General features: G+C 40.1%; 1 protein-coding gene across 1 annotated transcript; it reads left to right on the forward strand.

The window, feature by feature from the left end:
- Positions 1–966: 966 nt before the first annotated feature.
- Positions 967–27,892, forward strand: rpa1 (replication protein A1). The gene is made up of 17 exons (XM_069712355.1): positions 967–1,080; positions 1,423–1,470; positions 2,493–2,571; positions 3,193–3,301; positions 3,434–3,522; positions 3,672–3,746; positions 5,485–5,599; positions 7,871–7,973; positions 8,076–8,144; positions 8,489–8,681; positions 11,891–12,027; positions 13,011–13,159; positions 20,003–20,132; positions 23,821–23,997; positions 24,702–24,809; positions 25,020–25,106; positions 27,164–27,892. Exons 1-17 carry the CDS (start codon positions 1,051–1,053, stop codon positions 27,266–27,268), a joined length of 1,803 nt encoding a protein of 600 aa, XP_069568456.1. The 5' UTR covers positions 967–1,050; the 3' UTR covers positions 27,269–27,892.

Raw genomic sequence — 27,892 nt, forward strand, 5'->3', positions numbered from 1 at the left:
TAAAAAAAACAAAAACAAGTTGCAATTTACCATTACATTGGTAAGTCAAGCCTAATGTCAGCAATTTGTGGCTGTAGGTAATTGGTTTTCTTTTCTCCCTTTTTTTTGTGCAAGAAACTAGATGGTATTTCCTACCTCACCATTTCGTCTTTGTCTTTGAAAAACATTAGAGCTCTGCCTCTGGAATAAAAAGAGGACAAGGGGCTGTGTTCTCCAGTTCCTTCTTTACAAATACTGATTTGTTTTTATAATGATTATTATCACTGGAGATTAAATGTCACGAAGTTATGGCACCACTAACGAAAACCCATGCACTTAACCAAAATTTCTAAATTAGTAACTTAATAAAATAAAAAAATAAAAAAATGTCTATCCACGGTTTTGTTCATATCTTATAAACCCATGCACTTAACCAAAATTTCTAAATTAGTAACTTAATAAAATAAAAAAATAAAAATATGTCTATCCACGGTTTTGTTCATATCTTATAAACCCATGCACTTAACCAAAATTTCTAAATTAGTAACTTAATAAAATAAAAAATAAAAATATGTCTATCCACGGTTTTGTTCATATCTTATAAACCCATGCACTTAACCAAAATTTCTAAATTAGTAACTTAATAAAATAAAAAAATAAAAATATGTCTATCCACGGTTTTGTTCATATCTTATAAAAAAAAAAAAAATACGAGTTATGGTGGATTTAGAAATCTCCTATTTTCATGTGGCTTTCAACGCATCGCAATAATCTGACGTCAGCGTCAAATGTTTGGCGCTGAATTTTGACGCAGCTGGTCTCCGGTCAGTTTTAGAGCAGAACGAGGCCCGTAGATTCACGGAGCTGACCGGCTTCAAACTGCTGTCAGATCTGTGGACGAAAACGGAAACTGCGGCGGCACTGACGCGATTTTGGCGCGCTTGTCCAAGCTGTTGGCGCCAATCAGGCACAATTCAGTGTCCACTGTCAGCGACGGAGCTACGGAGCTGTCTGTCTCACTAACATTTCAGTAAAAAGTTGTATTCTTGTCGTTAAAGCACCTCTTCGGCCATGACGGAACTCTCTGGGGGCGCGATAGAGGTAAGCATAATATTTGCTTTAAGACCAACGAGCTAAAAACATGCTTTTAAAACTAAAAACAGCCTACGTTGAATATGAACGGGTGCCTGTCTGTTAGTGTTGTCTTTGTTTAGCTGGTGTTGCTATATCGTTTGTATCCGCTGTAATTAAAATAAAATAAAATAAAATAATAATTAAAAAAAAATCCCAATTTGCACGAGCTTAATATTAGCGTTTGTATCTTTTATTAGGACGGACAATAACACGATATGCTGGCTAGTCGATAGTGAGGTCCAAGTTGGGTATAAAGGTTATAATAACCAGATGAAAGACTGTTAAATGTTGACTGTTTCTTGTTCATAGGCTCTGGCCAACGGATCCGGTGGGAACGACACGGTGCTTCAGATGGTGGTGAGTAACCGAACAAAAACTAGGACCCCCAAAAAAGTTGTTCTTCATGTTAAACTACAACACCACTGCTGACCTACTGACTACACTTTTCTAGGTTTTGGTAACAATTTAGACTAAAAAAAAAAAAATCCGCACCGTGCGTCTCTTTCTGCTCTCCGGCCAACCAGAGCAGTGATTTTTTTTTTTATAATAAATATTGTGACGACAATCGTCCAAAGTTTTGTGCAAATGCGTTGTTTTTAGTCAAATAACTCCCCTCAGCCCTCCACTACTACCACAACATCTGAGACTTACAGAGAACTGGAGAAACTCCTCCTATAAAGGGTGGAGAGTTTAAAAAAAAATATATATATTATTATTATTATTTTTTTTTATCCGCACTTCACATCATGACATACAACTTTTAATTCAAAATACTACAATATTTTTCAGTTGTCAGCCATTTCGGAGCGGTGCCTCCGCTTTTCACACTAGATGTTTCACAGTGACATGTAATAATTAAATCTACTTGAACTCTTGAATGCACCATACACCATAACTAAACACAGTGAATGCTCTCACAGGATGCAGAATAGAGCTGCAATGATTCGTCATCTGCTATCGCCAAGTATTTTGATTACTGATTACTTGCTATTATTAAGTCATTTTTTAATGGGAAAGTGTTAAAATTCTCTGACTCCAGCTTCACAAATGTGAATATTTTCTGGTTTCTTTAGTGCTCGGTAATAATAAACTAAATACCTTTTAGTTGGGGGGGGCTGTAGGCCAGGACATGCTAAGATATATTGGGCTTCAAATTTGGCTTTAGGAAACACTGATCATAATTTTTAATCGTCTTGTGGCAACCATGACCTAAGAACTAATCAATAATTGGTCAAATGGACGAATTTATCGATAATAAAAAATTATAATAAGTTGCGGCACTATTGCAGAGACAAACCTGAAAGACAAACTTTGATTTTTTTTTTTCCCCCCGTTTGTTTTATATATTCAACACTTTCCCTTTATATATCTCCTTTCAGAATATTCGCAAGATTGATGGAGGAAGTGGTCCCCCCCGCTTTCGGGTGATGATGAGTGATGGTCTGCACACTCTGTCATGTAAGAGTCTTTCCGTTTGTTATTCTTTTTCTGATGTTTGAAAAAGAAAAAAAAAAGTAATCAGTTTTTTCATATTGTGTGCACCTTTGTTTTGTGTTTCTATGCTGCTGTAAGGACAAATTTTCCCCACTGTGGGATTAATAAAGTCTAAGTCTATAATATGTTCCCTGACCAAATTCTCTCATCTGTTTTAATTATACAAAAATAGCACGCTGTTAATCATAATCTTCATATTCAAACATGATGTCTATCTCATAAATATAGAGCGGTGTGTGCAACGGGTTATTGCAGAGAAACTCGAGCAGAAAGTAGAATTGTAGTGCCATTTTCTGGTTGATTATGAGACGGTATTCACTTGACTGCCAAAAAAAAAAAAAAGTCTGCATCTTAGATCTCCTCAGTTGATATTATCTTACTGAAGTGTGAAAATGGTTATCATTAAAATGGCTAGTGCAATACAAGGAGGTTTGTTGTTGTACAGTTTTTTTTAATTTTTTTTTTAATTGGCACGGAATTTAAAAACAATGGCTGTTTGTAGGAGAGCTGTTACGCTCAAGAGTCCCTTAAGATGGGCTGCCCCCTCGCCTGACGCTCTGCTCTCCCCTCTCTACATCCTTGCAGCCTTCATGCTCTCCACCCAGCTGAACTGCATGGCTGAGGAGAACAAGCTGACCCCGAACTGCGTCTGCATTCTGAAGAGGCATGTGACCAACATACTGAAGGATGGACGGTATGCAGATATAGTTTACATTTCTTGACTTCATACACTTCTTCTGGAATCATCCGGACAGCTAAACACAAATACATGCCAAATATGCATACAAGGCCATTTTCTTCTGTTTATGGACATGTCTCATTACAGACGAGTCGTAATCATTTTGGAAATTGACGTCATCAAGACTGCCAAAGAGGTTGCTGGTAGAATCGGAGACCCTACTCCGTACACTGAGGGTAAGACTTCAATTGCACTTTATTAATAGTGCAGAAGTGCCCAGTGAATATGATCAAATGTAAGACTGATATTTAGAGATACAGTCATTACAAATAATGGGTCATAGTGCTTCTGCAGGTGAAGACTTAACATCATGTATTCCCCGCAGGTCAGATTAAAGGACCGCAGTCAGCTGCAGTCCCTGAACACCGGCCTCCACTGGTGTCACAAAATAAAAATGATGGTGAGTGCAAGCTTTTAATTTAACATGAAAATGACTTTAAAAGGATGCAAAAATGTATGATCCCCTCCAGACATGTTTAAGGTATAACATTATAGATAGAAAACACTTTACTTGGAATAACAATTTTTGCGATGTGGTTTTTACACAAAAAAAGGCAATGATCTTTAAAAAAAAAAAAAAAAAAAATCCTTAAAAAGAAATAGACTGCTTATTCATTAGAAATTCCATAAATAGCCTAAAATATATTTTATTTCTAAAGTTATCTGCTGGACAGAGCATGTCTCATACTTCAATTTAAAGTCCATTCTCGGTGTAAGTGCACTGGAGGCTCTCGCATAGTTGTGTCACTTGAAGTTTGGACCAGGATCGGCTTCCAAACGATTTGTGATGTCACAAATGCTGCTTGTAGGCCTTTCCCTTTTAACCACAGATTTCGATTGATCACAGAGAAAATGACCCCCTTCAGCAGCTGAATGAAAACAGCCCCTTGGGTTTAAAGTCTGCACACACATCACTCTGCACAGTGATGCTCAAACACTCCACTGCAGCAACAAAAAGAAAAAAAAAAGTTTTAATTGGAGAGGAACTTGTAGGAATTCATGTTTTGTGGTGGACCGCTATGAACGTGCAGTTGATAAATGACCACCAGATGGCAGCAGAGAAATGCTGCTTATAAACATTTGGGTGACACAGATTTACAGGGCACAAATACTTTTGACAGTCCCAATTAGAAACATTTTTATAGTTTTTTTTTTTTTTTAATTTTTTTTTTAATAATGTTATTAACCCTCAGTTCTCTGGAACAACCTGGTTTTATGTTAATGCAAGGTTTCATGACTTTTAACAGCTGTTGATGGAGAGCTGTCTCTGCCCCTGAATATCAATCATTAGGTTGACCACTTTTTGAGAACACGTAGCAGAACAGACTACCAGGAGTGTGTGGATTATCTCGGCTAACAAATTGATTTATTTTTGAAACGTTGTCAGGCGCTCATGTCAGCGATAGGCAGTGGATCACAGCTTAGTAAACAGCTTGGACCCAGAAAGATGTGCAATCCAGCTGTCAGAGGGGTTTTGCTGTCTTCCAGTGTGTTTCATAGCAGGTATTCATCCCCCTAATCTGCCGTGTGGGAATTGAGGTTGTGGCATCCACCCTCGTCATCAGCACAGTCATTGTTCATTTCTCTGTATGTGCCGCTTGATCTGGGAGCTTAATTACCAGAAGTGCAGTGGTTGGCAAAGTGGGAGGACTTAAGTGGACACTTTGAACTCTAATCCTCCGCGTGAGACGCACACAAATCAAATGTGCAGCGCTTGTTCAAACGGAAAATCTCAAAGTCAGGCAGTACGGCTCTCCGGGGGAAGAGCACATCCAGTTTGTTATAGCATTTCACACTGTGCCCTGATTCTGTGAAATGTGAATCATGCTTCTCACCAAAATGCTGGGTAACACATCTCCAACTCGGGTGACAAGATTTTTGTTTCCAGTTTGAGACTTCCCTTCTCACTAGACTCGAGAGTCAACGGGAGTAGATTTACTTTAAGCCAATAGGTTTTTCTTTGATGAAACTTCCCTCATGAAGTGAGGTAATTACAGTTATCAAGCAGTTGCAATCCAAAGAAATTGGAATTTAGTAATTTGTCTCTGATGAATAATGCATGTGCCTCTCTCTTGACTCTTCTCCATCACTGCTCTTCATGGATCATTTATTTTTCTCTTTTTTTCCCCCTTCACCAGTGAACAGAGGTTTCAACAGAGATTTTGGGAAGAAGGCTCCATCTGTTATGCCCAGTACTCCAGGGGGCAGCTCCAAAGTCGTGCCCATTGCCAGCCTCAACCCCTACCAGTCCAAGTGAGTGTGTTTCCCAGTCATAAGGAGTTGTCTGAAGGCTGTTTATTTGTTATGTTTGGTAACAACATCTTACTGCATTCACACATGATTAAAAAACAAACAAACAAACAACAAAATTAGAATATAAACTGCATAATTTGACGCATTTCTCTGATGTGACGCTATCAGAGAGATGCGGAATCAACCAATTAGCAGTAGTTGTCGAAATTGTTTTTGCATTGCTGTAAATTGGCCCGTCATATCGGCTCGTGGCCTTTACTGCGAAGCTGGATTTGCGGTTAGCGAGGTTATTTCAGGTTTAAACCTGCTTTTTCTGGGTTACCAAAGTGCTTCACTTCTTACCTGGATATATTAGCGTAGTAATTTACGCAGCACACCCAACCTGTGCTGAGCGGATTAGGTTTGAAATGTATGAACAAGCCCCACCTATCAATCAATTCTCTTGGAAAATGGCATCACCAATTATAAAAGATCCTGTGGAGCTTTGTGTGTGAAAAATTAAAGTGTCTCTTTGGAGCGCAGTGTTCAAAAACCTCTTTGGCCTCCACTTATTATTTGTATGTGAGATGTAGATTCTATTTGATGATGCGTTTGTACACGGATATCATTTTACAGCGATGACAGTTTGAAGCACTGAAGCTTTGTACTTGTTGTACTATGAAAGTACGCCTACTGACTGCTTTGAAATATGTTTATTATTTATTTCTTATTTGCTCAGTTTGTTTGACACGGCAGGGATTGCAGCTCAAAGAATAGTGCTAAAACTGTCATGCATGCCATAAGAATAAATAAAGAAATATCACCTTAAAATCTACAATGTTATTTTGCACATCTGTGAACTCATCACATCAAACATGGAGCGTTCCATTAATGTAATAATTAGTATTCATTGTAATATTACATTGCACGTTACACATACTGTTAACTAGTGTCAGAAATGTAAAAAATGTTTGGCACTGTCTAAAAAATAGGGGCATTTACAACATTTTGGGGGCGTTAAAAAATATAACTGACTTATTATTGTTATTTTTTTAAAACAATATTTTTTGTTGTGATGTTATGCACCACACCGCCAAGATGTGTTTTGTTTGTTAAAAGTTCTTTTGAGAACAAATCCAATTCTGATTATGCTGCTTTTATTCTGGATTATGTATTTGAACTTCTCCGTATTTGTCTAACATTACAGTTGGCTCTTTGTGCTGTTCTGCTGCTTGTACACTTGTCCATGTTTATGATTGGTCCTGTCATGCAAACCCGCCCCTTTTATCTGAACGTGCCCATAGCATTGTGTAGTGAAGATATCCTGGGTATGTTGAACTAACTTTGTAGTAGAGGCCCCTGAGTGCAGACATATCAGTACAGGTGTTATGTTGGCAGATGAGAAACAAAAGATTACAGAGGAAGAATGGCAGAATTCAGTCTTTAGTTCCACTACATTGTTTCAGTAGTAAGTTTAAAATGCTCTACAAATGTTATTATTTATTACAAACAAACAAAAAAGAATTAGAAATGAAACCTTTCAGCAGGTACATTATTGGATTTTTTACACTTTCAAATATCAGTACTTGTAGTGTGCTTTAATAAAACAGTATTGGCCAGACTGGACTGCGTAGTGACAGACAGACTGCAGTACCTTTGCGCCTTAAAAATGTTTGTTAAAGTTTGTGGAAGGTGAGATTCAGCCTGAACTGGATATGCACATTAACGCCATCGTGAATGTTTATGGATGACATTTGTTACAAAGAGCCTGAACCACCCTTCACAGTTTAAGAGCACCGACCGACACGCCAAACACGGGTGTTCCTGATAACATTGCTAATGACTACACTATATGGAAGAAGGCCAGTGCTGGGCTCATATTGCAGACATTCATTTTTTCAGACATTTCAGCTACACCTGTGCTTCTCTCTCCAATGAGTCATCAAAATGTCCCTTAAAGGCCTGATGCAGATGAGGAAAGTAAATGATGCAGGGTTAGTGTTGTCTTTACACGTTGCCATTCATCCAAAGGCCCACTGGGGGGCAGGTTATTAAAAGCTTGAGCTGGTTAATACCCGAATGGATACAGCTGGGCTCTCTGGGTGGAGTTTGCATGTTCTCCCCGTGAAGGCGTCTAAACACATGCATGTTAGGTTAACTGGTGATTCTGAATGTGAGCGCGAACGGTTGTGTGTCTTCTGTCTGTCTTTCTTTGTCGGTCCTGTGATGGACTGGCAAACATGAAAGCAAAAAAACCAGTTAGACAAGCTCAGACTTGTCTGTTTCTAACAGGTGGACTATCCGTGCTCGTGTGACCAACAAGAGCAGCATCCGAACATGGAGCAACTCTCGGGGGGATGGCAAACTCTTCTCCATGGAGATCGTTGATGAGAGTGTGAGTGTTGTTGTGATCCCACAATGAATTATAATATTTAGTAAATAAACTAAACTGCATTGTGCCTTGCCTACTTTTAAGACATGGTATGTTTTATTACAGGGAGAGATAAGAGTGACTGGTTTTAACCAAGAGGTGGAGAAGTTCTACAGCCTAATTGAGGCTGGCAAGGTGAGACGTTCCTCCAGATGATGATTCAGTATGTGCTCCTAATAATCTGCCAAAACTGCCTTCCACTGTGCTGTTAAAGTCAGATTTGGCTGCAGACTGTTCCAGCAACAGCTGCCAGTACTGAGTGAGTTAGAACCACAGAGACTATGAATGAGTCATCTGACTGCACTGTACACATACAATAAGCAGCTTATGATCATCTGCCAGACTTTGTGACTCCCCCTCCCCGCCTCCCCCCCTCTCCACCAACTGCCTAAGGTCCCATCTTGTTTGCACCACTCAGTCAGGTGAAACGCTCCCCTGATCTCTGATTAACATGTGGTTCATCCATCTGCGTGGTCCAGGTCTACTACATCTCCAAGGCCTCGCTGAAGATCGCCAACAAGCAGTACACATCCGTGAAGAACGACTATGAGATGACACTCAACGGAGAGTCCAGCATCATCCCCTGTGATGACAGTGGGGATGTTCCCATGGTGCAATGCAACTTTGTGTCTATCGGTGACTTGGAGAGCAGAGATGCAGATGCCATCATTGGTAAGGACTCTGCTCAGGAATTTCTGAACCCAACCTGTGTCATTACTGTCACCGACCTCTGTGTCAGTTTATTCTCTTGTCGTATTCAGAGGAAGTGCCAATCAGCCTAAGGACCATAAATATAAAGAGATGTCATACCATCAAGGATAACACGTGAATCAATTTACATTCTCTTGAAATCTAATAAGCACAAATAGCCACAGAGTACAGCTCAGGTCAGATGTCCTCATGAGATAATTTATTTCCTGATAGTTTCAGTTTAGTTTTTTTTCAGGTTGCAGACCTCTATGCACATGCTTGTGGCTGCAGGTAAATTCTAGGTGCTCATAAGTATTCATACAGTTAATTAATGGGTATTATTTTTTTTTTTTTTTTTTTTTAGAAAAACTCTACTTTAAACACACCAAGGAAATTTTTTTCTTAAACAAAGAACATTAAGTATAACATTTAAATGCAGTCAATGTTATATATTATACATTTGACAGGTTAACATATATGGTCAAGGAAGTGAAACATTTGATGTAACATTTTATTTCTTTCAACCTGCCAAAACAGACTTATTTTTCTGTTGCATGCAAACAGCGAGTTTGATCAAAAATCTGGAACTGTTCTTTTTAGAACACTTCAAAAGCACCATATTTAGTCTACCATAGTTGAAGTGATTTTAATTTTGATATTAGAAAAACCCATCAAGCCCTGCTATATGTCTCAATACATGGAATCAGGCCATGTAAACCCATTCAAAGCAGCGCTTAAGGCTCAGTTTGTTCCGATGCTGCGTTATTGTCTCGGGATGATGTGTATAATTACCTCAACCAATGAGGTTATGTCTTCAATGTAGTTTTATTTTTTTCTTATTCTTTTTTGGTGTGTCAGCAGGATTACAGAAAACTAGTGGCCCAGTTTTCATGTAACCTGGTGGACAGATTTAGCGAAGGCCCAGGAAGAACCCAATGAACTATTGTGCGGATCCACAAATTATGTTTCTCCTTCACTAACATTGCCAGAGAGAGTGATTGGCCTACTAAATAACCAACATCTTAAAATCCAGTGTTGGTACACTTCAATAGTGACAAAAATATTCCAGACATACAATGAGTCCATAGCACATTCACAGGTAACTAATCCTCTGAGATACACACTTGATCAAACTAAATACAGAAAGCAGTCATCATGGAACATTTGGAAACCTTGGTGTTACGAGGAGGACTGGAACCGGTACACCTGTAACCTCACCAGGGGACTATTGGCCTTGGTGGAGGTTTATTCTCTCCAAGGGCCCTTTTTCGTTGAAATGATATTTTTTAAGTGGTGATCCTGTCCTGCTGATCCATTTCTACAAGACACTGACTTTTGATGTTGCCTTATGCATTTTGCACCCTGAACAAAGGAACATATTTGCATAACTCATTTCACAAGGGAGTGATAACTTGATTACACCTCAGTTAACATACTGTGCACCAAAGTACAGGTGGCTTATGTTGGTATCTTTGCTGATTCCTACAAGTGCACATTGTTTTCCTTTTGCTCAGTGTGGCCTAAACGCATAATTCTCCGACACGGTTTGTCTATTGCAAAAGGCACAAACCAAGCAACCGATCGTCAGAGCCCAGCTGCGGCCTAAGCAGCCAGTAATAAACTATCATAAGCTGAGAATAGAGTTTGTAGTGGAAAGTAGAGCTGGATATGCTAGCAGATTGAAGTAATTACAGTATACGAGCAGCGAGATAAAATTGGGATTAATATTCCTGATGGCAGTAATAGCCCATAGGCAGATTGACGTTGGACCTTATGGCGGAGCTGATGAGAACCTGCTGTTATAAGTAAAGTGAAGTAATAATAAACCTGCATGTAGTTATTTTAGTGAAGATCGCAGCTTGTATTGCTGTTTGAATAATTTCTTTCCTGCATACCTGCCGGCATCAAATGTTACATTTTGTAACTGAAGAATGAGATTAAGAAAAATCGGATTTATTGTCTAGTAAGGGTTTTACACACAAGGAGTTAGTGTTGTTGTCGCGGGGCATAATAATCAAAAACTAAAAAGAGAAAAGAACTACCTTTGCAAAATGTGAAAAGTACAGCACAAAGAAAGTGGTATATAAATGACATTTAATTAGAAAGAATAAGTACAAAGTCTAAGGGAACACAGTAGAAATCAGCATGTGTAATAATTAGTACTCGTGTCCACTAAAATGTTTTTTTCCTCCGTGCAGCGTATTATGTAAATTGCTTTTAAAAGGCAGCATTGTGTTCCTTCAAGCAATAGCAGCAGCGTGATGAGGCGCTGCGGGGATTTTTTTGTGCTGAGTGTTGGGTGTTTTTTACCGAACGCTGAGGGTAGATTAAATGTTCAACTTTGCTTAAAACGCTGCACTCATCACTCTCAATTTTTACCCAGCTGTCCAACCAGATTGAAGGAGGGGCGAGACAAATGCCACAAATACATGAAGTCATATCTTTTTCAGCTCTGCATGCACTTCAGATCATTGGAGAGACACTCCTCTTGTGTCTTTTTCTTAAAATGAAGGGTCCAATTTTTCCCGTATTAACGCTTCAAACCGTCCCGTTCATACGAAAGTACTCCTTTGCTGACATGTTCGTTGATAGCGCAGACTATCTGGGAAATTAGGCACTAACCGCTCTCAGCTGGTCGTTTTCAGAAGCGCACCTGACGTTTTTAGCAGAGGAAAAACACTTTGGTGAACACGGTCTTAGTGTCATCGTGAAATGCATTTAAAATCCCTTTTGGATGGAGGTTGGAGTTTAAAGATGAGTAATGTTGATGACTGTACTCTAGCACCTTTACAAATAAAAGCTTCTCATCTGTTGTGCTTGATTGCATTAGCATGCCTGATGAACTGCATTTGTGGAAACAATTAAAGCCCCATTTAATGGTTTCGCTCCAATGGATGGATTGGAGTGGCCGGTCTACAGGCCGGTGATGGCACACTTGATTTAAAGTGAATAATTGCACACTTTAAAGCAATATGTGCCGGAAATTATGGGTCCTCGAGTGGCTAGTGTGAGAGAGGAGAACGGAAAAACAATATTTATATATGTATATGTGGGTAATTTGATTTGTCTGGAAAATTAAAGCACGTGGTCACGGAAACTATTATGAACACTAAAGGAGTCAGGTGGGGGATAGAAAACTAAACCCAGCGTGCTCTGCTGTGCGAAACATTGACCTGTTTTTCCTTTTACAGACGTGATCGGAGTGTGCAAGAGTGTGGACGAGGTGACCCGCATCACTACCAAGACCAACCGTGAAGTGTCAAAGAGATCTCTCAATCTGATAGACATGTCTGGAAAGCTGGTGAGCGTCACACTGTGGGGAGAGGAGGTGAGTACCGACACGAGATAAAGACTTGATATGTGGAATGAAGAAAAGTTGTTGATTCTGGAGCTTTTTAAATGAGTGGTTAAAAATCAATAACGGGCGTCCATTGCATGGACGTGCTCGCTGTAATTGTTCAGCTTACCAGCCGTACTAGATAGAGCCCGTGAGACCTTTTTTTTTTTTTTTTTTTTTTTTTTTTTGATGGAGGAGGGTTGAATCATTTGCTATAAATGACTGACGCCGGACTGAAGCAGAAGATATCTTTACTTCACAGTCAGGGGTTGATGACACGAGTGCATTAATTAGTAGCTTTCAGGTGAGAACTATACCAGAAAGGTTTAATTAAAAAGGTTGTTTACTGCATTTGGTGGTCACAGTTCAACAGCTCAAGAACTGAGAACTTTTACCAGCGTGCACGTTGTTAAATAGAAGCAGATCCAGTTGAAAGTATTGATTATATATTTTGTCTTCGAGAGATGAATTGAGTGTGCTTCTGCAGTTGATTTTTTTTTAAATTATTTTTTTTTTTTTACCTGTGGCTCTGGGGGACTATGCCGAGTTCACAGTTGTTGTTTTTTCCGGCCAAGAAGCACAGTGTTCCCTGTTCGTTTGTTCGACAGATGCCCCTTCTCCAGAGGGACATGATGAAGTGCACAAGATGTATAGTTAAAAAAGAACAATGGAAAGTGTTGTGGATATTTTCTATTTTCCACTATATATGATGACTCCCCCCCCCACCCCCACCTGCATTGCTTTTTTTTTTCCATTTGGCATCCTCAGGTTATCACAAAGAGCACTGAAAAAAGTATGAAATCGTGTGTATTTTCACGAGCCTCAGCTGTACTTTGTATTCAGTGCTAATTAGCGAATGTGTCCATGTGCTTGGTTTTGGATTGATTTGATTAATCTGCAAAGTAGAAAGAGAAGAAATGCAGACAAATACAAGTACCACTGTAGTTTAACACCATGTCTCTACCTTTGTACAGGCAGAAAAGTTCGATGGTTCCGGACAGCCCATTGTTGCCATCAAGGGCGCGAAGCTTTCAGATTTTGGAGGCCGCTCTCTCTCTGCATCCTTCAGCAGCACCATGATGATCAACCCAGACATCCCTGAGGCATACAAGCTCAGAGGCTGGTAAGTGAGCCTCTGGTTCACGGATAATGCGCTGCAGAAAATGCTCACATGTTCTGATGATTGTATAGCGAGTGTTAAGCATGGTATGCAAGGAGGCTTCTCTTATTTATGTCACCCACTGGAAGGCAGCTTTTTGCATGCAAATATGGTCGAAATGAAGTCAATGGATTTAAATGGCAAGTCTCCATTCCCCAAGTTGCGAGAGTGCATGCTCTGATTCTCATTATCAAGATTAGCTTTCCCCCATTAGCCAAAATGTGGGGGGTTCTTCAATGAAGCATTACGTATAAATGGAAATCATACTTAATCTGTGAAAATGGGTTTTTCACTCCTCTAATCGCCTTTCCAGATGAAATGAAATCCAGACTAATTTCTGTGCGATTATGTTGATTGTAGCGTTGCTATTCTCTCTCTCTCTCTCTCTCTCTCTCTCTCTCTCTCTCTCTCTCTCTCTCTGTGTGTGTGTGTGTCTGTACGTGTACATGTTGTTGCATGTTTGTTTTTGACTTGAACGCATAGAGTTATGTAGAAATTAGCCAAGATATCTTTACAAGAGAGCGGTTATTTGTGCACCTGTAGTCGTAATGCAGCGAGAGGCAGTTTGAGGATTGCACGCTAACCCAGTTAATTCCTTGAAGATTTCCCGTTATCTTTTCTTGCCATGGAGGAGAGAAATATTGAAAACTGGAGCTTTCATCTTTTTTTTTTGGGAGGGGGGGAGGGGGGGTCCTCATGTGGCACTTCCTCGATTCTTCATTTCCTAAATTATTTCTTCTCCCTGGTGTACAACATGACCAGAAATAATTATGCATTGCATGGATGTTTTTCTTTGTGCCAGAGGTGAGGATGAAAGACTTTGTTGGTAGTTTGCTGCATAACGTGGTACAAGTTGGCACATGATTGATAGATGGGGCAGCGCTCGCATGGACTGTGGGGTGGGCGGAGGTTGCTGGTACTTGACCTCGCTCCAGCACTGTGGCACGCTGATTGATCTGTTCTCTTTATATAGATCACACTTTAAACAGGCTGTGTTTGAACCCTCCTCACTGACATGAAGGCAAATGTCTGTGTTTGCGAGTGAAGATCCAATCGATTTCATTTATTTACCTTCCAATGTCAGTGCCTCCTCTGCACTGAAACATAAGACGGTTCAAATTTATTATTTGACAAAGCCCACAGCACCCTTTTTTACCACCTTAAAAAAATATGTCTGTGTATTTATACTTGATCAGAGGACCTGCTCAGCATAATCAGAGCAGTAAAATATGACTCTACTTTGCAGGTGAGAAAGAGGCAAATCATAAAATGTGCTCTAAAGTGTTTCTTTAATCAGATGTCTTGGCTGATGGTAATTGCTTTGATAGTTTTAGCACCAGCCTCTGGCTTCTTTGAATATTTCTAATTTAATTTCTCATAACGACTGTGAACTGCTGTGAAGTTTTTTTTTTTGTAATGGGATTATTTTATATTGGCTTGGTGATAGAAACATTTTCTATTATCAGGATAACTTGTGGTTTTTATGCTTTTTTTTTTTTTTTTTTTTATATAACTTGTTAACCATTTAGTCCTGAATCACATTTTCTACATCCCCATGGCACTGACTTCACACACTTCCTGTGCTCTGTTCTGTTTAATGACAGAAGGGTGGTCTCCACTTTCAGCCACCTTTCTTTTCAAAAACCCGGGATAATGAGCCTTCACGTTGTTTTTTTCCTTTGGTTGGTCCACGCGGGGTCCTCTTTGGACATTGGGTTCCTGCAGGATAGCAGTCCTTCTGTAATGAACAGTTTAAAAGTCACAGTTAGAAGGAGGCCAAGCCAAGCTCTCGATCCAAGTCAATCAAAGTGAGCGCTGTGGTGAAGACAAGCTCATTATGTAGCATGTGAGAGAGTTGGAGCTCAGCCGGTTGCTTGCTGTGAAGGGGTTGGATAGAATTACTTCCTTCATTATTCATCCTTATTTTGATGCATGCATTCAATTATATAGTAAGTTGTAAGCTTGTGTTATCATCTGAAGACTGCTAGCTGTGGAATACAAAATGTGTGTTTAGTTGTATTGGTGAAAAGCCCACGTGTCCCTTTTTAGTCTTGACATCTTGACACTGTAGTTGCATATTTATTTCTGACATAACCTTGAGTTTGTGACATCAAAAGCGTACCAAAGTCCAAACCGCTCTTCCACACAGTGTGGTTAGTGTGCATTTCTTTGTAGATTGAGCATTTTGACTCTTGGTTTTTATATAGTACCTTGACCTGCTTTGTAATGAAAACAATTGAATTTGTACAATATGGAATGTGTAAATAGTTTTCCTGTAAACTAAGATGCACATTATAAAAAAAAAAAACAGAGCAAGGAAGCAAATTAAACTCCGAATGAATCTTGTGATATATTTTTTTAATCTTACCTGGAAGAATCCAAAACCCTTTTTCCCCCAACAAAAAAGAAATGCCTTTACTACACAATCATGGCTGCTGAAGCGGAGGCGTCTTAATTTGATTGTGTTTTGCCGCAGACCTTTGGGACTTTAATTGAATAGTCCTATCCTTGGTGGACTGTTGTCTCAAACTCATGCAGAGTATAGTGGAGCTGCTCAGCACTTGACAGAGAGCTTATATGGAAAGCTGTGTACAATCCCTTGAACAGCAGACCAATTCTTCTTGCACGGATGGCGATTCATTTCCTTTCAAAGCAGTGCTGCCTTATGCACAAATACTCTTGATCTTTACTTAATCTGGCTTGTCGGTGCATTGTTGGGGTACATGTGAATGTATAGGACTACTTCACACAGGCTGCTAAAAGGGCAATAAATCTACAGCAAGTTACATTTTGTGGAAATGATCAGTGTCAAGATCAGGCTACACTTTGATCTTTTTCAAGCTGTGCGGATGTAGTTGTCCATTAGGTGGCAACAGCACATTTTGAGATAGTCATGCTGTCTTTTCCCAGACTGTCAGGCGGCCACTGCTCTGTTAGCTACACTTTGTCAGGTTTATTCTTATTCTTGATGCCGTCAACCGCAGACACAGACCATCATCTCATTTAGTCATACAAGTCCAAGCTGACATTCCCTGTGTTCCTCATCATGACTCCAGTATTGCCCCATGTACTTGCACAGCGCATAATTAGTTGCAGTAATTGAGTCAGCCCAGAAGCAAAAAACACAGTGGGCTAGTGAACATGCTGCCTCATTATTGAGTTGACAGTTATTTTAGCCAAGAATTTCAACGCTTTTATTGAAAGAAAGTGTCTTAAGTACCAGCTGAATTACTCGGTTATTACCTAAATGCAACAAATTCTTTGGTTAATAACGAAGCAGCTTTCAGACTCTAATGTCCAAGTCTGTTTTCAGCCGAGGCTCAGTAGTGTATAGAGATATTATTTAAATAATATTGTAGTATTTTTTTTATTTTTGATGAGGATGTTCAATCATTTAGCTTTTGATTGGAAATTTTTTTTTTTGGACAGCTGCTTGGTTTTTTTTGTTCCAAGAAAGAAGTGACATAGTTTGTTGTTAAAGTATCTCAAATGGAGGATTTGTTGTCTTTTCTGCCATTTATGAGAGTAAGCCAAATATCTTTTGGCTTTTTCTGCGGGTTCTTCGTCCTCCTCGCACTGTCCAAAGATGTGTGTCGGTGGACTGTTGATTCTAATTTGGCCATAGATGTGAATCTGAGCTTGAGTGGTTGTCCGTCTTTCTTAACTGGCCTTCTGATGGACTGGTGATCTCCTCCTGGGTCTACGCCCCCTTTTGCCCAAAGTCAGCTGGGACAGGCTCCAATCTTACATGACCCTTGAAAAAGCCAGTACAGATCAAGACTGGATGAATATTTTACATCATTTTTCTTTATATTATGTAACAGATTAGTAGGGACGTGAACCTTATGAATACACTATTATTTATCTTTACCAGTAAAAACAGTATAACATTAATAACTTGTTATTTTTGGATGATATATTTACATACGCACTTTCACTTTGAAATTCTGTATAGGACAAACTCATTAAAATTCCACTGTTGTGATACACCAGTGAGAGTCTACCGATGCATGCAGAAATGCTTCCGAAGGTGCCGGGTTACCATGTAGACCTTGGACTGCTCTATTCTTGCACATTTACTCTCCTGTGATCTCTTGCACAAATGGCTTTCCAATTGCAGCCTTGTTTATTTGTCCGTTGTGAGGACAAAAATAAACAATCACAATAAAGAAAAACATAGAAAAGAAAAAAAGAAGAAGCTTCTTTTAAGTTGCTGCAAGTTAATGTTTGTTAGTTAGTCCGTGTTTGTGGTGTGTTTGCCACTTTCAGCTCACAAGAGGCACGAGAGTGTTAGCCCGGAGCTGGGAACGCTGCTTCCTGAAAGTATTCCATCATTCAAGCCTCTTCTTCTGACACGTCTCTGCTCCAGCACTGTCCTTGTTCATCGACACACTTGACAATCTGACATGTCAGTGGCACACTCGTACATGAATTTGCCAACCTCCATTCAACTATTCCACTGTTCCTGTCTACTTTCAGTTGGCCAGTGCATTTAATTTTTTTTTTTGCCAGATCTAATTTGTCCTCTTTTTGTCTTCATCAAAATCTCTATTATTTTGTGCCATTTCAGTTACTTCTTACTGTCTGTATGATTAAAAAAAAAAATAGCAGCAGATTTAAAACGGAACGCCATCGCAGTGGCATCCTTAGCGGGTTTTTTTTTTGGTCTTTTTAGGTGTCTGTCAAATCAGATGTCCAGATCATCTCTATAGTTTTATATTAAAAGTGTGACATTTCTAATCAATCTAACTGTCAATACATTTTTTTCCCCCTCCTCTGTAAAACATCTGTCCTTGGAGATGTAAAGTCGTGGCAGAAAATGTTATCTCCATTTTGTCTGATCTAATTTGTTGGAACACTGCCTGGATGCGAGCACTATTAAAGCAAATCTGTGCAGGTACACCGGTGAGGAAATTGGTGCCACCATCAAGAATTGCTCACATTTGTCAGTAGGAGTGGAAAATAGGCAGCCTGCTCGGGTTACAGTCTCAACTGTTAATGGGGATATTTTCAATTAGTCATGCCTCCAGGAGCAAGGCACGCTCTCCCCATATTTACAGCTCGACCTCCCCTTTGTACGCTGCTCTGCCTTGTGGCCAGCAGATTAGTAAACTCTATTGATCTTTCTATTTCAAGATGAGCTTTAAAAAATTTTTTTTTTTTTTTTAAAGTCCCTTACAACGGTGTTTTACCCTCACCCACCTTTCTCCTGATTCTCACTTGCTTTCCTACTTCCTCCTCCAATTGTCTTCCCTGAATTACCGGGAACATTGGAACATTGGATGAAAATGGGTTTCTCAATTCACGGTAACAGCCCTGACCCCGGCCAGCTCCTCTGTCCCTCTGCTGTTGATTCATTTCAGGAGCCTCTCCGCCTGCCTTGCTCTCAGATGAGCCATCTCTGCTTTGACAAACGCAAACGGATTCTCTGCTCGGAACTGCAGATTATTATTATTATTTTTTTTTTTAAGCCAACTTGTTAAATGGACAGCCTGCAGTCGGTTAACAGCCATGTGAACTGCAAAGTATTGTGTCTCCTGCGTTGGTTTGGAAGTGTGAAAATAAAAAGTGCTGCAGACCATAAGTGGGCCTCTGCAGAGCAATATTATGGAATGTGGAAATATATTTGATTTTTTTTGAACAAGTTAACATTGATTTTACACCAGTGTACTTTTCAGTAACAGTCTATGTGGGGAAAAACGTTATAAAATGTCATTTGGGGTTCCAAAAGGAGCTGCACAAAATCTAGTAAATGACTTCAGGTGAGTCAGTCTCTTTTGGGCCTGAAGAATTTGGAGTTTGGGAAAAGTGAGGTCACCAGACGCCTCTAACTCCTTAAGCTACAACTTGTAACACTGGACTCTCCACCTGAACTGTTGGCTGTGCAAATGTGAGGTTTTTACAAAGGAGAAAAATACACGGAATATTAAGGACGAAATCTCTGGTGGAGTTATATCAATATTTGATCCATTAGGAGTCAGATTATAGGAATGCACTGTTGAATCACTGGAGTACTCTTCTAACATTATGGAGCCAAAATGATAATGTCCTCCTTCATCGATTGATCAAAAGATTAATCAATTGGCAACAACCTAAATGGATCAGTGATTCTCAAACGGTACCACTGGTGGTACGTGGAGCTCCACACGGTGGTACTCAAGAGCCTCGCTGAAGGGCTGAGCAATTGCACCCCAACTAGTCCAAGTAAAAAAATAAATAAAAAAAAAAGGCTTTTAATTTCATGTTATTACAGACAATAGTAATTACACATGCCTCTGTTATTCAAGTAGTCATGACATCACGTCATGTCTGAAATAGCATAACGCTAACATTAGCTTGACGTAGTTGGATTTGGACTCCTCAGTCGTTGATGTCTGCGGCTACCGCTTGGTTAAATCAGTGAATTTCATTTTATGAAACAAACTGTTGATGTCATCAGTGGTAAGTAGCACTTGGGAAATTAAATTTCCCTCATGGTGGTACACGGTCTGATACCTCAGAATGATAATATATTATTGAATCATCTAAATTGAAGACCTTTTTAATGCAAAAAGGGGCAAATAGTTTTTCTTGCTTCCTAAGTGGGAATGTTTTCTTTTTGCTCTGTGTGATATCAAACTACACGCATTGGCTTTGAACTGTTATACAAATAATAGTTGCTAATTTCAGACAAATTATGGAACTAACAATTAACTGAGGAAATAATCAACTGAATAATCAAGAATGATTTTTGTATTTGGTTGGTGCCGTGTTGAAACTAAGCGTGCTTTCCTCTAATATCAACAGTATGCTCTTCATTTCTCTCAGGTATGACAAGGAGGGCTATGCTATGGATGGACAGTCTCTGACGGAAGTGAAAGGTGGCGGCGGGCGAGGAAACGACACCTGGAAGGCTCTATCTGACGTGAAGACCGAGCATCTGGGACACGGAGACAAGGTACACGCATGCACAGCTTTGTCTTGACACGCTCCGACATTATAGATATGGTAAGCCCAGATGTATTGTTATTCACGGGTGTCTCTTTGAAGATATTCAAGGACAAACTGAAAGCCTGCGGCTGAATCCTAAACAACAAATATGAAAGTGCTCCCAGTCGAGCTGCATTAGATTTTAGGAACCCAAGATGCGCTTTGTGGGTCTACACTGTCTTCTACAGTGTAACCTTGTCACTTCCAGCTCTGCTGTCGGCGTGATAAAGCTTTATTATCAATGACTCATAAAATCACTGCACCACCCGGTGCTGATCCAACTCGGGTTCCTGATCTCCTGCTGCTCGTTAATCCCTCGCCATTGTGTCGTAGACTTGGTGCATGTTCTTTGGAAAAAAAAAAAAAAAATCACATTTATCTCTGGTATTGATTACGAAGATTACATCGGCTCCATTTTTTGCCCTCTATAATGAAACTACTGCCCTCAGATTAGTAAAGTAATACGTGTTCTTTAATTTTCACCCTTTTTTTTTTTTTTTAATTTACACTGTCGTGGGAAAACGGTGTTTAAATGTCCGCAGCAGGTAATGTGACCTGTGCCGAGATCTGAACTCGTGTAGTTTAACATGCCGTGCACGTTACGAATCATCCCAGTATTATGAAAATACCTCATTAAGGCTAGGGCAATAAATCCAAGTAATTAAGCAATTAGGAGGCACAGGAAAAACTATTTTGCTTTGACATATAAAAGAAAGCTATAAGACACTGGAGGTAGGGGTTTTATTTTCTGACAAATGCAAAGTGCTTCCAGATTCTTGGAAGACGATCCCTTCAGCGAGGGAGCGCACGCATCAAATGAAACTCGCCCCTTTTCAATGATGCTAGTTGCTCGTTTGTGTGACGAAATGTTGGCGAGAAAAAAAACATTTTGAAGTGACATCAAATTTAGTCATTGTTCCAATATTACGTACACTTGCTATTTTGAGTGCATAGCTGCATCCACACTGACAAATATGGCAGCATGCATTGCACTGAGTACCCGAATGATGTCGTCATCAAAAATGTCGTATGCGTTCAAATGTTTCGGTCATTTGCAGTAAGTGCAGAACCGCAGTGATTTGCGACAACAGAACTCTGTCGAAATTTACACAAGTAAGTGTACTAACATCTAACTGCACTCGCAGAAGTACACAAATTGAGACTCAGCGGTAAAGTATCTCACCGGCATGGTTCTGATAGTCCGATTCCGGACAATCTCCTCCACACAATTTTGAAAATAGTTCTCTACGGCCCCCGTTTTATAGCGAGATAGATGTAAAAACACAACACTATCATGTGATGCGGTCTTGTTTTTTTCCTTGATATAACAGGACTAGCATAAGAAATCTTTAAGTGGCATCTGGCTAGTCTTGACTGTTCTGAAAAAAAGGATGAACAATGTTTGGCTACGGTCCTTATAATAATCCAGCTAAGAGCTGAACAGTAAAGGTCGTGAAATTACCCTAAAAATTGCCTCAGGTTCATAGGGTTTAAAAAAAAAGAAAAGAGAAATCAGCAAAAGTTCTTTCGAAACCTTAATTAGGTGAAAAATCTGCTTTGTTAAATTAGTAATTTCAGATTTTTTGGATCTATTATTATTATTATTTTTTGATTCAGTGGTGTGCATGTCAGTTGCAGCTGTGAGTGACCCCATCACGCTCCTGGTTCTCTGATAATTCTCTGGCCAGAACTGCATGATTCTCAGTCACAGACAACACATGGTTCTTTGCTTCTCTTTATGCTTCCTTTTAGTGAAACCACTTCCACTATTCTCTGTTAAGGAGGCCCAGCTTAAGTAGTTTCAAGTGTTTTTTTTGTTGCAACAACAACAAAAAACAATCCACAAGTACTGATGGCAACCAAAAGCCTATTTTGGGTGAATATCTGAGAGTTTAGTCCCTGGGTAATGAAGTGCCCCCCTCCCCCCCTCCCCCCCACACACACACACATACAACCTTCCATTTGATGAAGCCCGGTACTGACAAAGGAGCTGAGCCGAAGCCATCCTCAAACCCTCTGAGACACCCAATACACAGGGGCAAAAGGGGGACGGGGGGAGGAGGGGTCAGGCTTCTCAAGACCCCACCAACCAAAGTCTGTTGCAATTAATTGTTGCTGTCACAAAGTCTTTGTGTCACAATCTCAAGTTTCCACGTTGCTCCTGTGCCCCCTCTGACAGAATGTGGTCACCTTCTCGTTGGCTTGACATTGCATTTGTATGGACCTGTCACATGCAAAAAAACAAACAATAAACAAACAAACAAGTTCTTCTGTCCTCTTCTCACTTGTCACTTGTACGCTAATTAAAAAGAGGTGTACATTTATTTGATTCATTGAACCTCTCGGAAAATTAAGGTTGCTGTTTGGGTTGTTTTTTGGGAAATCAAAACAGCCATTAAAAGCTCGGGTCTTGAGTGTTGAAACAGCATAATTTTCACTCATTTTCTTGCCGTCATTTGCCACACTTGTTGGGGTTTGTAATTATCCAGTGACATGGGTGTTGGTGGTCAATTTTTTTGAATAAGTTGCTTTCATGTTTATTTTATTTTGTTGTAATTTAGCAAATTATACATTTCCACAATTTTCTGACATAAGAGTACTTTGGAACTATCATTCAGTTTGTCTGCAGTGCGACAACACTTTTTGGATGGTTGAGACTTTCAGACCAATTACAGGAAGTTGAAGCAGGCTGTCGTCAACCATCACCCTACGACCAGCGGAGGGGAGGAGACAAAGTTTTCAATTGTTATTTGGTTATGAAGAAACCAAGTCAGCTTGAAAAAAAAAAAAATGCGTAGAAATTGCTGAAACCTAGAAGATGGATAAAGATTGTGGCATTCATAGCATTAAAAAAAAAAAAATTGCAATGTGAAACCAAAACTAACCGGATTAATGTATACAGTGCAACAAAATCAAGGTTTGGAGCTGGGACAGGACTTTGAGGTGTTAATAGCCCTTAGATGTGTAATGGCTCCTGGGTGGTAGGTCTGCTGCTCTGCCTCTTGACCATTAAAGGATTCATTATCCTTTATCAAAGCATTCTCTTCTCTGTTGTGACAGCCTTTGAGAAGGTATTGATAAGAGGGGAGACTTTGTCCAAAACAGTCAGCTGTGAAGGTGCATTAGATCTCACCCTACGTGAAGAAAAACCCTGGCAGATGAGGAGAGGTGATGGGACTCTGTACAGCACATCTACAGCTTCTTTTCATATTCATCTGTTTTTACCCAACGTGGATTCGTGCCACTTGCTCAGGTGTTTTCCGTGTCAACGAGGAATGTTTCCTGGCGGCTGTTTACATGCGGCACATTTCCAAAGTTGGCCTCTTCCCGACAAAAACAGCGGCAGCTCCCTCGCTAGTTTGCATTTGTGTCAGCCATTCCAGTTGGTCTTGTAAGTTGTGTATCCGCTGCTTAAATGTTGCTCTCTGACTGCTCACATACACGTGGTTACATGCTCCTGAAAATGTCATCTTAATGTTAATTTTATGCCGCTTTTTGTTTTTGCATTTCAACAGTCAACATATTTAACATCAGCATACACAAAAGGTCACGAGAGCGAGAAGACGGCGTGCAGTGAGAAGAACGTCTCGGTGACGCCATTTGGCACGGAACTTTTGTTTATTATGAATTTTGGTTTTTACTTTCTTTGTTTTTAGGCAGACTACTACACCTGCATAGCTACCATAGTGTACCTGCGCAAGGAAAATTGCCTTTACCAGGCCTGCCCGAGCCAAGACTGCAACAAAAAGGTGGTCGACCAGCAGAACGGCATGTTTCGCTGCGAGAAGTGCGACAAAGAGTTCCCCAACTTCAAGTACCGCCTCATCCTCTCCGTAAGTGACTCAAAACCTCTGACGCTTTGTTGCGCCACACACATGTATTTTATCATCTCATGCACTTATTTTAAATGCCTGTTCTTTGTGCTTAATCCTGATTCAATGGATCTGCCGAGTCAGCCTTCTTTCCCATTGCCTTGTATTTCTGTTCGCATGACTTATGTCCATATTTATCTTTGTGTCCTGGAAATCAAGCCACTTTCCTGTCGTATGGCCCTAAGCTGCAAGTCTTTTGTGCTCCTTGTGTGACACATTGTGAGGAAGACGATATTAGATTGTGTGTACTCTCAGTTGGAGCCGTGTCTGGTTAATTGCTGTTGTCATTTTCAAGAAAGTGCAAGTACGGGCCAATTTTCTGAGCTTGTTTGCAAATATCTTGCTAAAGACAGGAATAACTCGCTTAGTCAGCATCACCTTGATTGGAGCCAGGCATCTGTAATAAGCAGCTTTTGTTTTGAACCACTTACCGGTCGACGCACTGCCATCCTCCACATGCTGTAGCATGAACTGTGAATCTGCTTGCACTCTGTATGGAAGTGCACCGTGACGCTGTGTGTTAAGCCGGGCTCGCCGGGGGTATATAAGCTTACCACTTTATCAAACAACACACTCGTACATAATGTAAGCTAGACTACATCGGCCAATACGTCTTAATGCCTTTCACTTTTCTGTTTACTTTTGTTTTGTGTGTTATCTGTCAGGCCAACATTGCGGATTACGGGGACAACCAGTGGGTGACTTGCTTCCAGGACAGCGCTGAGGCCATCCTGGGCCAAAACTCAGCTTACATGGGGCAGCTCAAGGACTCGGTGAGACTCTCCTCCCTGAAAATAACCCTGGCCTCAAGAAATGTCCAGGGCCACAGCTGAACCTCTGGCTTTTTCACTGCCAAACACACGCGCACAACAAAAAACAAAAAACACCTGCTGTGTCTTTGTTTCTTTGAGGCATAATTCCAGCGGTTGTCGTATTTTTTTTCACTGTGATGAAACTCGTGTGCTTCTTGTTTTGGAATTCAGAATGAATCTGCCTTCGATGAGGTCTTCCAGCAAGCCAACTTTCACACTTTTGTCTTCCGCAACAGAGTGAAGCTGGAAACGTATAACGTAAGTAGAACAGGAATGGTAATTGGTCTGATAAAACGCCAGTGAGTTTGATGTCATGAAAGCGTGCTTACTGGATGGAGCATGTGTAAAAGACTGAGGGGAAAAATGAAGCTGCCTTAAATCCCCTGAATTACCATCGTTTCTTTGTAGGCTGAAAATACATCGCAGGAAAATAACAGGTTCTTGATGTGTTTGTCCCCCTTTGTTAACTCTGCCATTCATTAACCAAACCACCCGGCTTTCATTTTGACTGACAGAACCACTTCTAAAAAAAAACTAAAAAGTGCTTTTCCTTGACTGCTGCTCATTTTCAGTGGCTTTGTGAAGGGTGCACGCACAGATTAGCCGCGGTCACCATTTCCTGTAGGCCACACAGATAGAGGCTTGTTTTGAGGGAAGCACATAAAAGAATTGATTGGGCTGGGACTCTGAGCAGGAAGTCTGGAGTGAAGCCAGAGGCTGCATCCGCCTTCAACACACAGAAGAGGCCTCTGTGTCTGTCACATTCAGCTCAGCATCCTAACTGCCAATGGCACTGCTACAAGCATGTATTGGCTTCTGTCTCCAAACCCTTCTTTTCCTTGAACAGAAACACCTGCAAACCCCTCTTTGAGTTTATTTTCGAGCCATATTCACTTTGTCATGTGTACAGTTCTGTGTAGGCTTGATGTTGGACAAAGCGGGTCCTTAACAGCTGATGACATTCATCCTGTTGTACTTGCATTTTCACAGCACCTTTCTCGTGAGCTACATCAGATCAGTTATACTGTTCATTTGAACTGAATTAAGTCAGTCACATGATTATGATTGAAATATCTCCTCTAATGGCATTGAGACAATAAAACCCACTGCAGCACATTCACAGCTCACTGATTGTATCTAATTTCAGGTTTTTAGCTAGACGCACATAGAAACGATGTTAAGCTGATGGACTTGATCAGTCGTTCAAATCGAGTTCAATCAGTTGATTATTCAATTGCAATTATGAATTGTTAGTCATTTCTTCAGGAAAAAAAAAAAAAGGTTTTTAGTTCCAGGTTTAAAATAGGAGAATCAATCTGTTCTGATATTGTGAATTTAATGTCTTTGGGTTTGTTAGTCAAACAGAATGAACAACAATGAACATTAATAAACATGAAATGTTAACCAAATACGATAACAGACGAGGTTGAAAGTCTATTCTTTAACTGTCAGTGGTTTGTTCTTTGTTCTGTGCACGATGGTTTGGTTGAACCAGACACTACACTTTAGGGAGCACCTTCAGCTTTATGAAACATCGGTTGACATATTTCACCTTTCTAACGACCGAAGAACTAATCGATTAATCAAGAAAATAATTGACAAAATGTAAGGTTCTGCCCTGTTGTAGGCAAAAAACGAATTAGTATTCAGAAATCTATTACGAAAATTGTGATATCAGTGCATGTGTAATTTCAGGTCACGCATAACTTTGCTCAGGAGGTGCACATTCGTAGGGCAGATTGATTAAAGTTGGTTCAACTGAACCAGATCAGTCAACTCTTCATCAACTCCTGAGGTAGATAATGGGCCTGTTTTAATTAGCGTTATGTTCCAATTAAAAATCTGTGATTTGAATGTACGTGTGCTTAAATGGGATTTAACTACAATGTGTACAAATACCAGGCGAGAAAGAGCCGTGCAGGTCGTAACGAGCGCTTCACACATTCTGCTCGGTTTCTATTTTCTTCATACAAAAGGAGATGGTGGGCAGTATTTTCTTGAAGGCGGTGGGCACCGATTCAAAGTAAAATGTTATACATTTCACCCACTAAAGCAGCAAAGAATTAATGGAGACCAAATGAGTTGAACGTCGGTTTAAATGCGGAGATGAATGGTAGAAATGACCTTCTCCTGTCTAGACAGTTGTGGAGGAGGCTACGGGTTTACAAATTGAATGGCAACATAATTCAGAAGCAAAGTCCAAACGTCTCACACAGGAGAGAGGAAGATGTGTCTATTTTTGTTAGATGGTATATTATTATTGTGAAGAAAGTGAAAGCATGTCATGTAAATGGAGTTTCTCCTTTGTGTGACAGGATGAATCCAGGATTAAGGCCACCGTGCTGGATGTGAAGCCTGTGGACCACACGGACTACAGCAGGAGGCTGATCATGAACATAAGGAAACTGGGTGCTCAGTAGGAGCCGGTGACCTTTGCTGAGTTTTTTTTTTTTTTTTTTTTCTGTGCAGGCAACCAAACAGCTCTAAATGTATCACAGTTGTTTGCCTACAAAGCAGTGGTGTTTCAGTTTATTCTACTTCCCCCTAAATGCGTACTAATGCAGTACTCATGGAATGACTGTTCGTCTTTACTTTTGTGAAATAATGTTTTGCTGTCTGATTTAGTATTTTCTTCTTTTTATTTTTATTTGTTGAGCATATAAAACAGATTTTTTTTTTTATTATTATTATTATTATTATTATTTTTGTTATTTGGGGAAGAAGAGCAGAGAGTGGGTCAGTAAGCCACAAAAGAAATCATCACTGTGTCTTAAGTCAGCCGGTCATGTGGGGGTGGTGGCTGCTTTAAGCACAGGACCAGCAGTCGCTTGCACTCTTTTCAACCTCTGACGCTCTCTCAAAATGGCCGGGCTGGACCTGCACAGCCCTGATAAGACCGTTTACTCTCCCGCTCTGTCTCTCTCTTACTTGCAAACATAAGCACATATGTATGCACAGTGCAGACGTGGAAGGAAATGTACTGCATTCTACTTTAACTGTAAGATGTAGGTGTTTCCAATAGCTGTTTCATAAGTTTTGTCTGT

The sequence above is a fragment of the Brachyistius frenatus genome, unplaced genomic scaffold (assembly GCF_029030835.1).
Source record: "Brachyistius frenatus isolate BFR_SWC_R1_liver_20210118 unplaced genomic scaffold, ASM2903083v1 Contig_109, whole genome shotgun sequence".
Lineage (NCBI taxonomy): Eukaryota > Metazoa > Chordata > Actinopteri > Embiotocidae > Brachyistius > Brachyistius frenatus.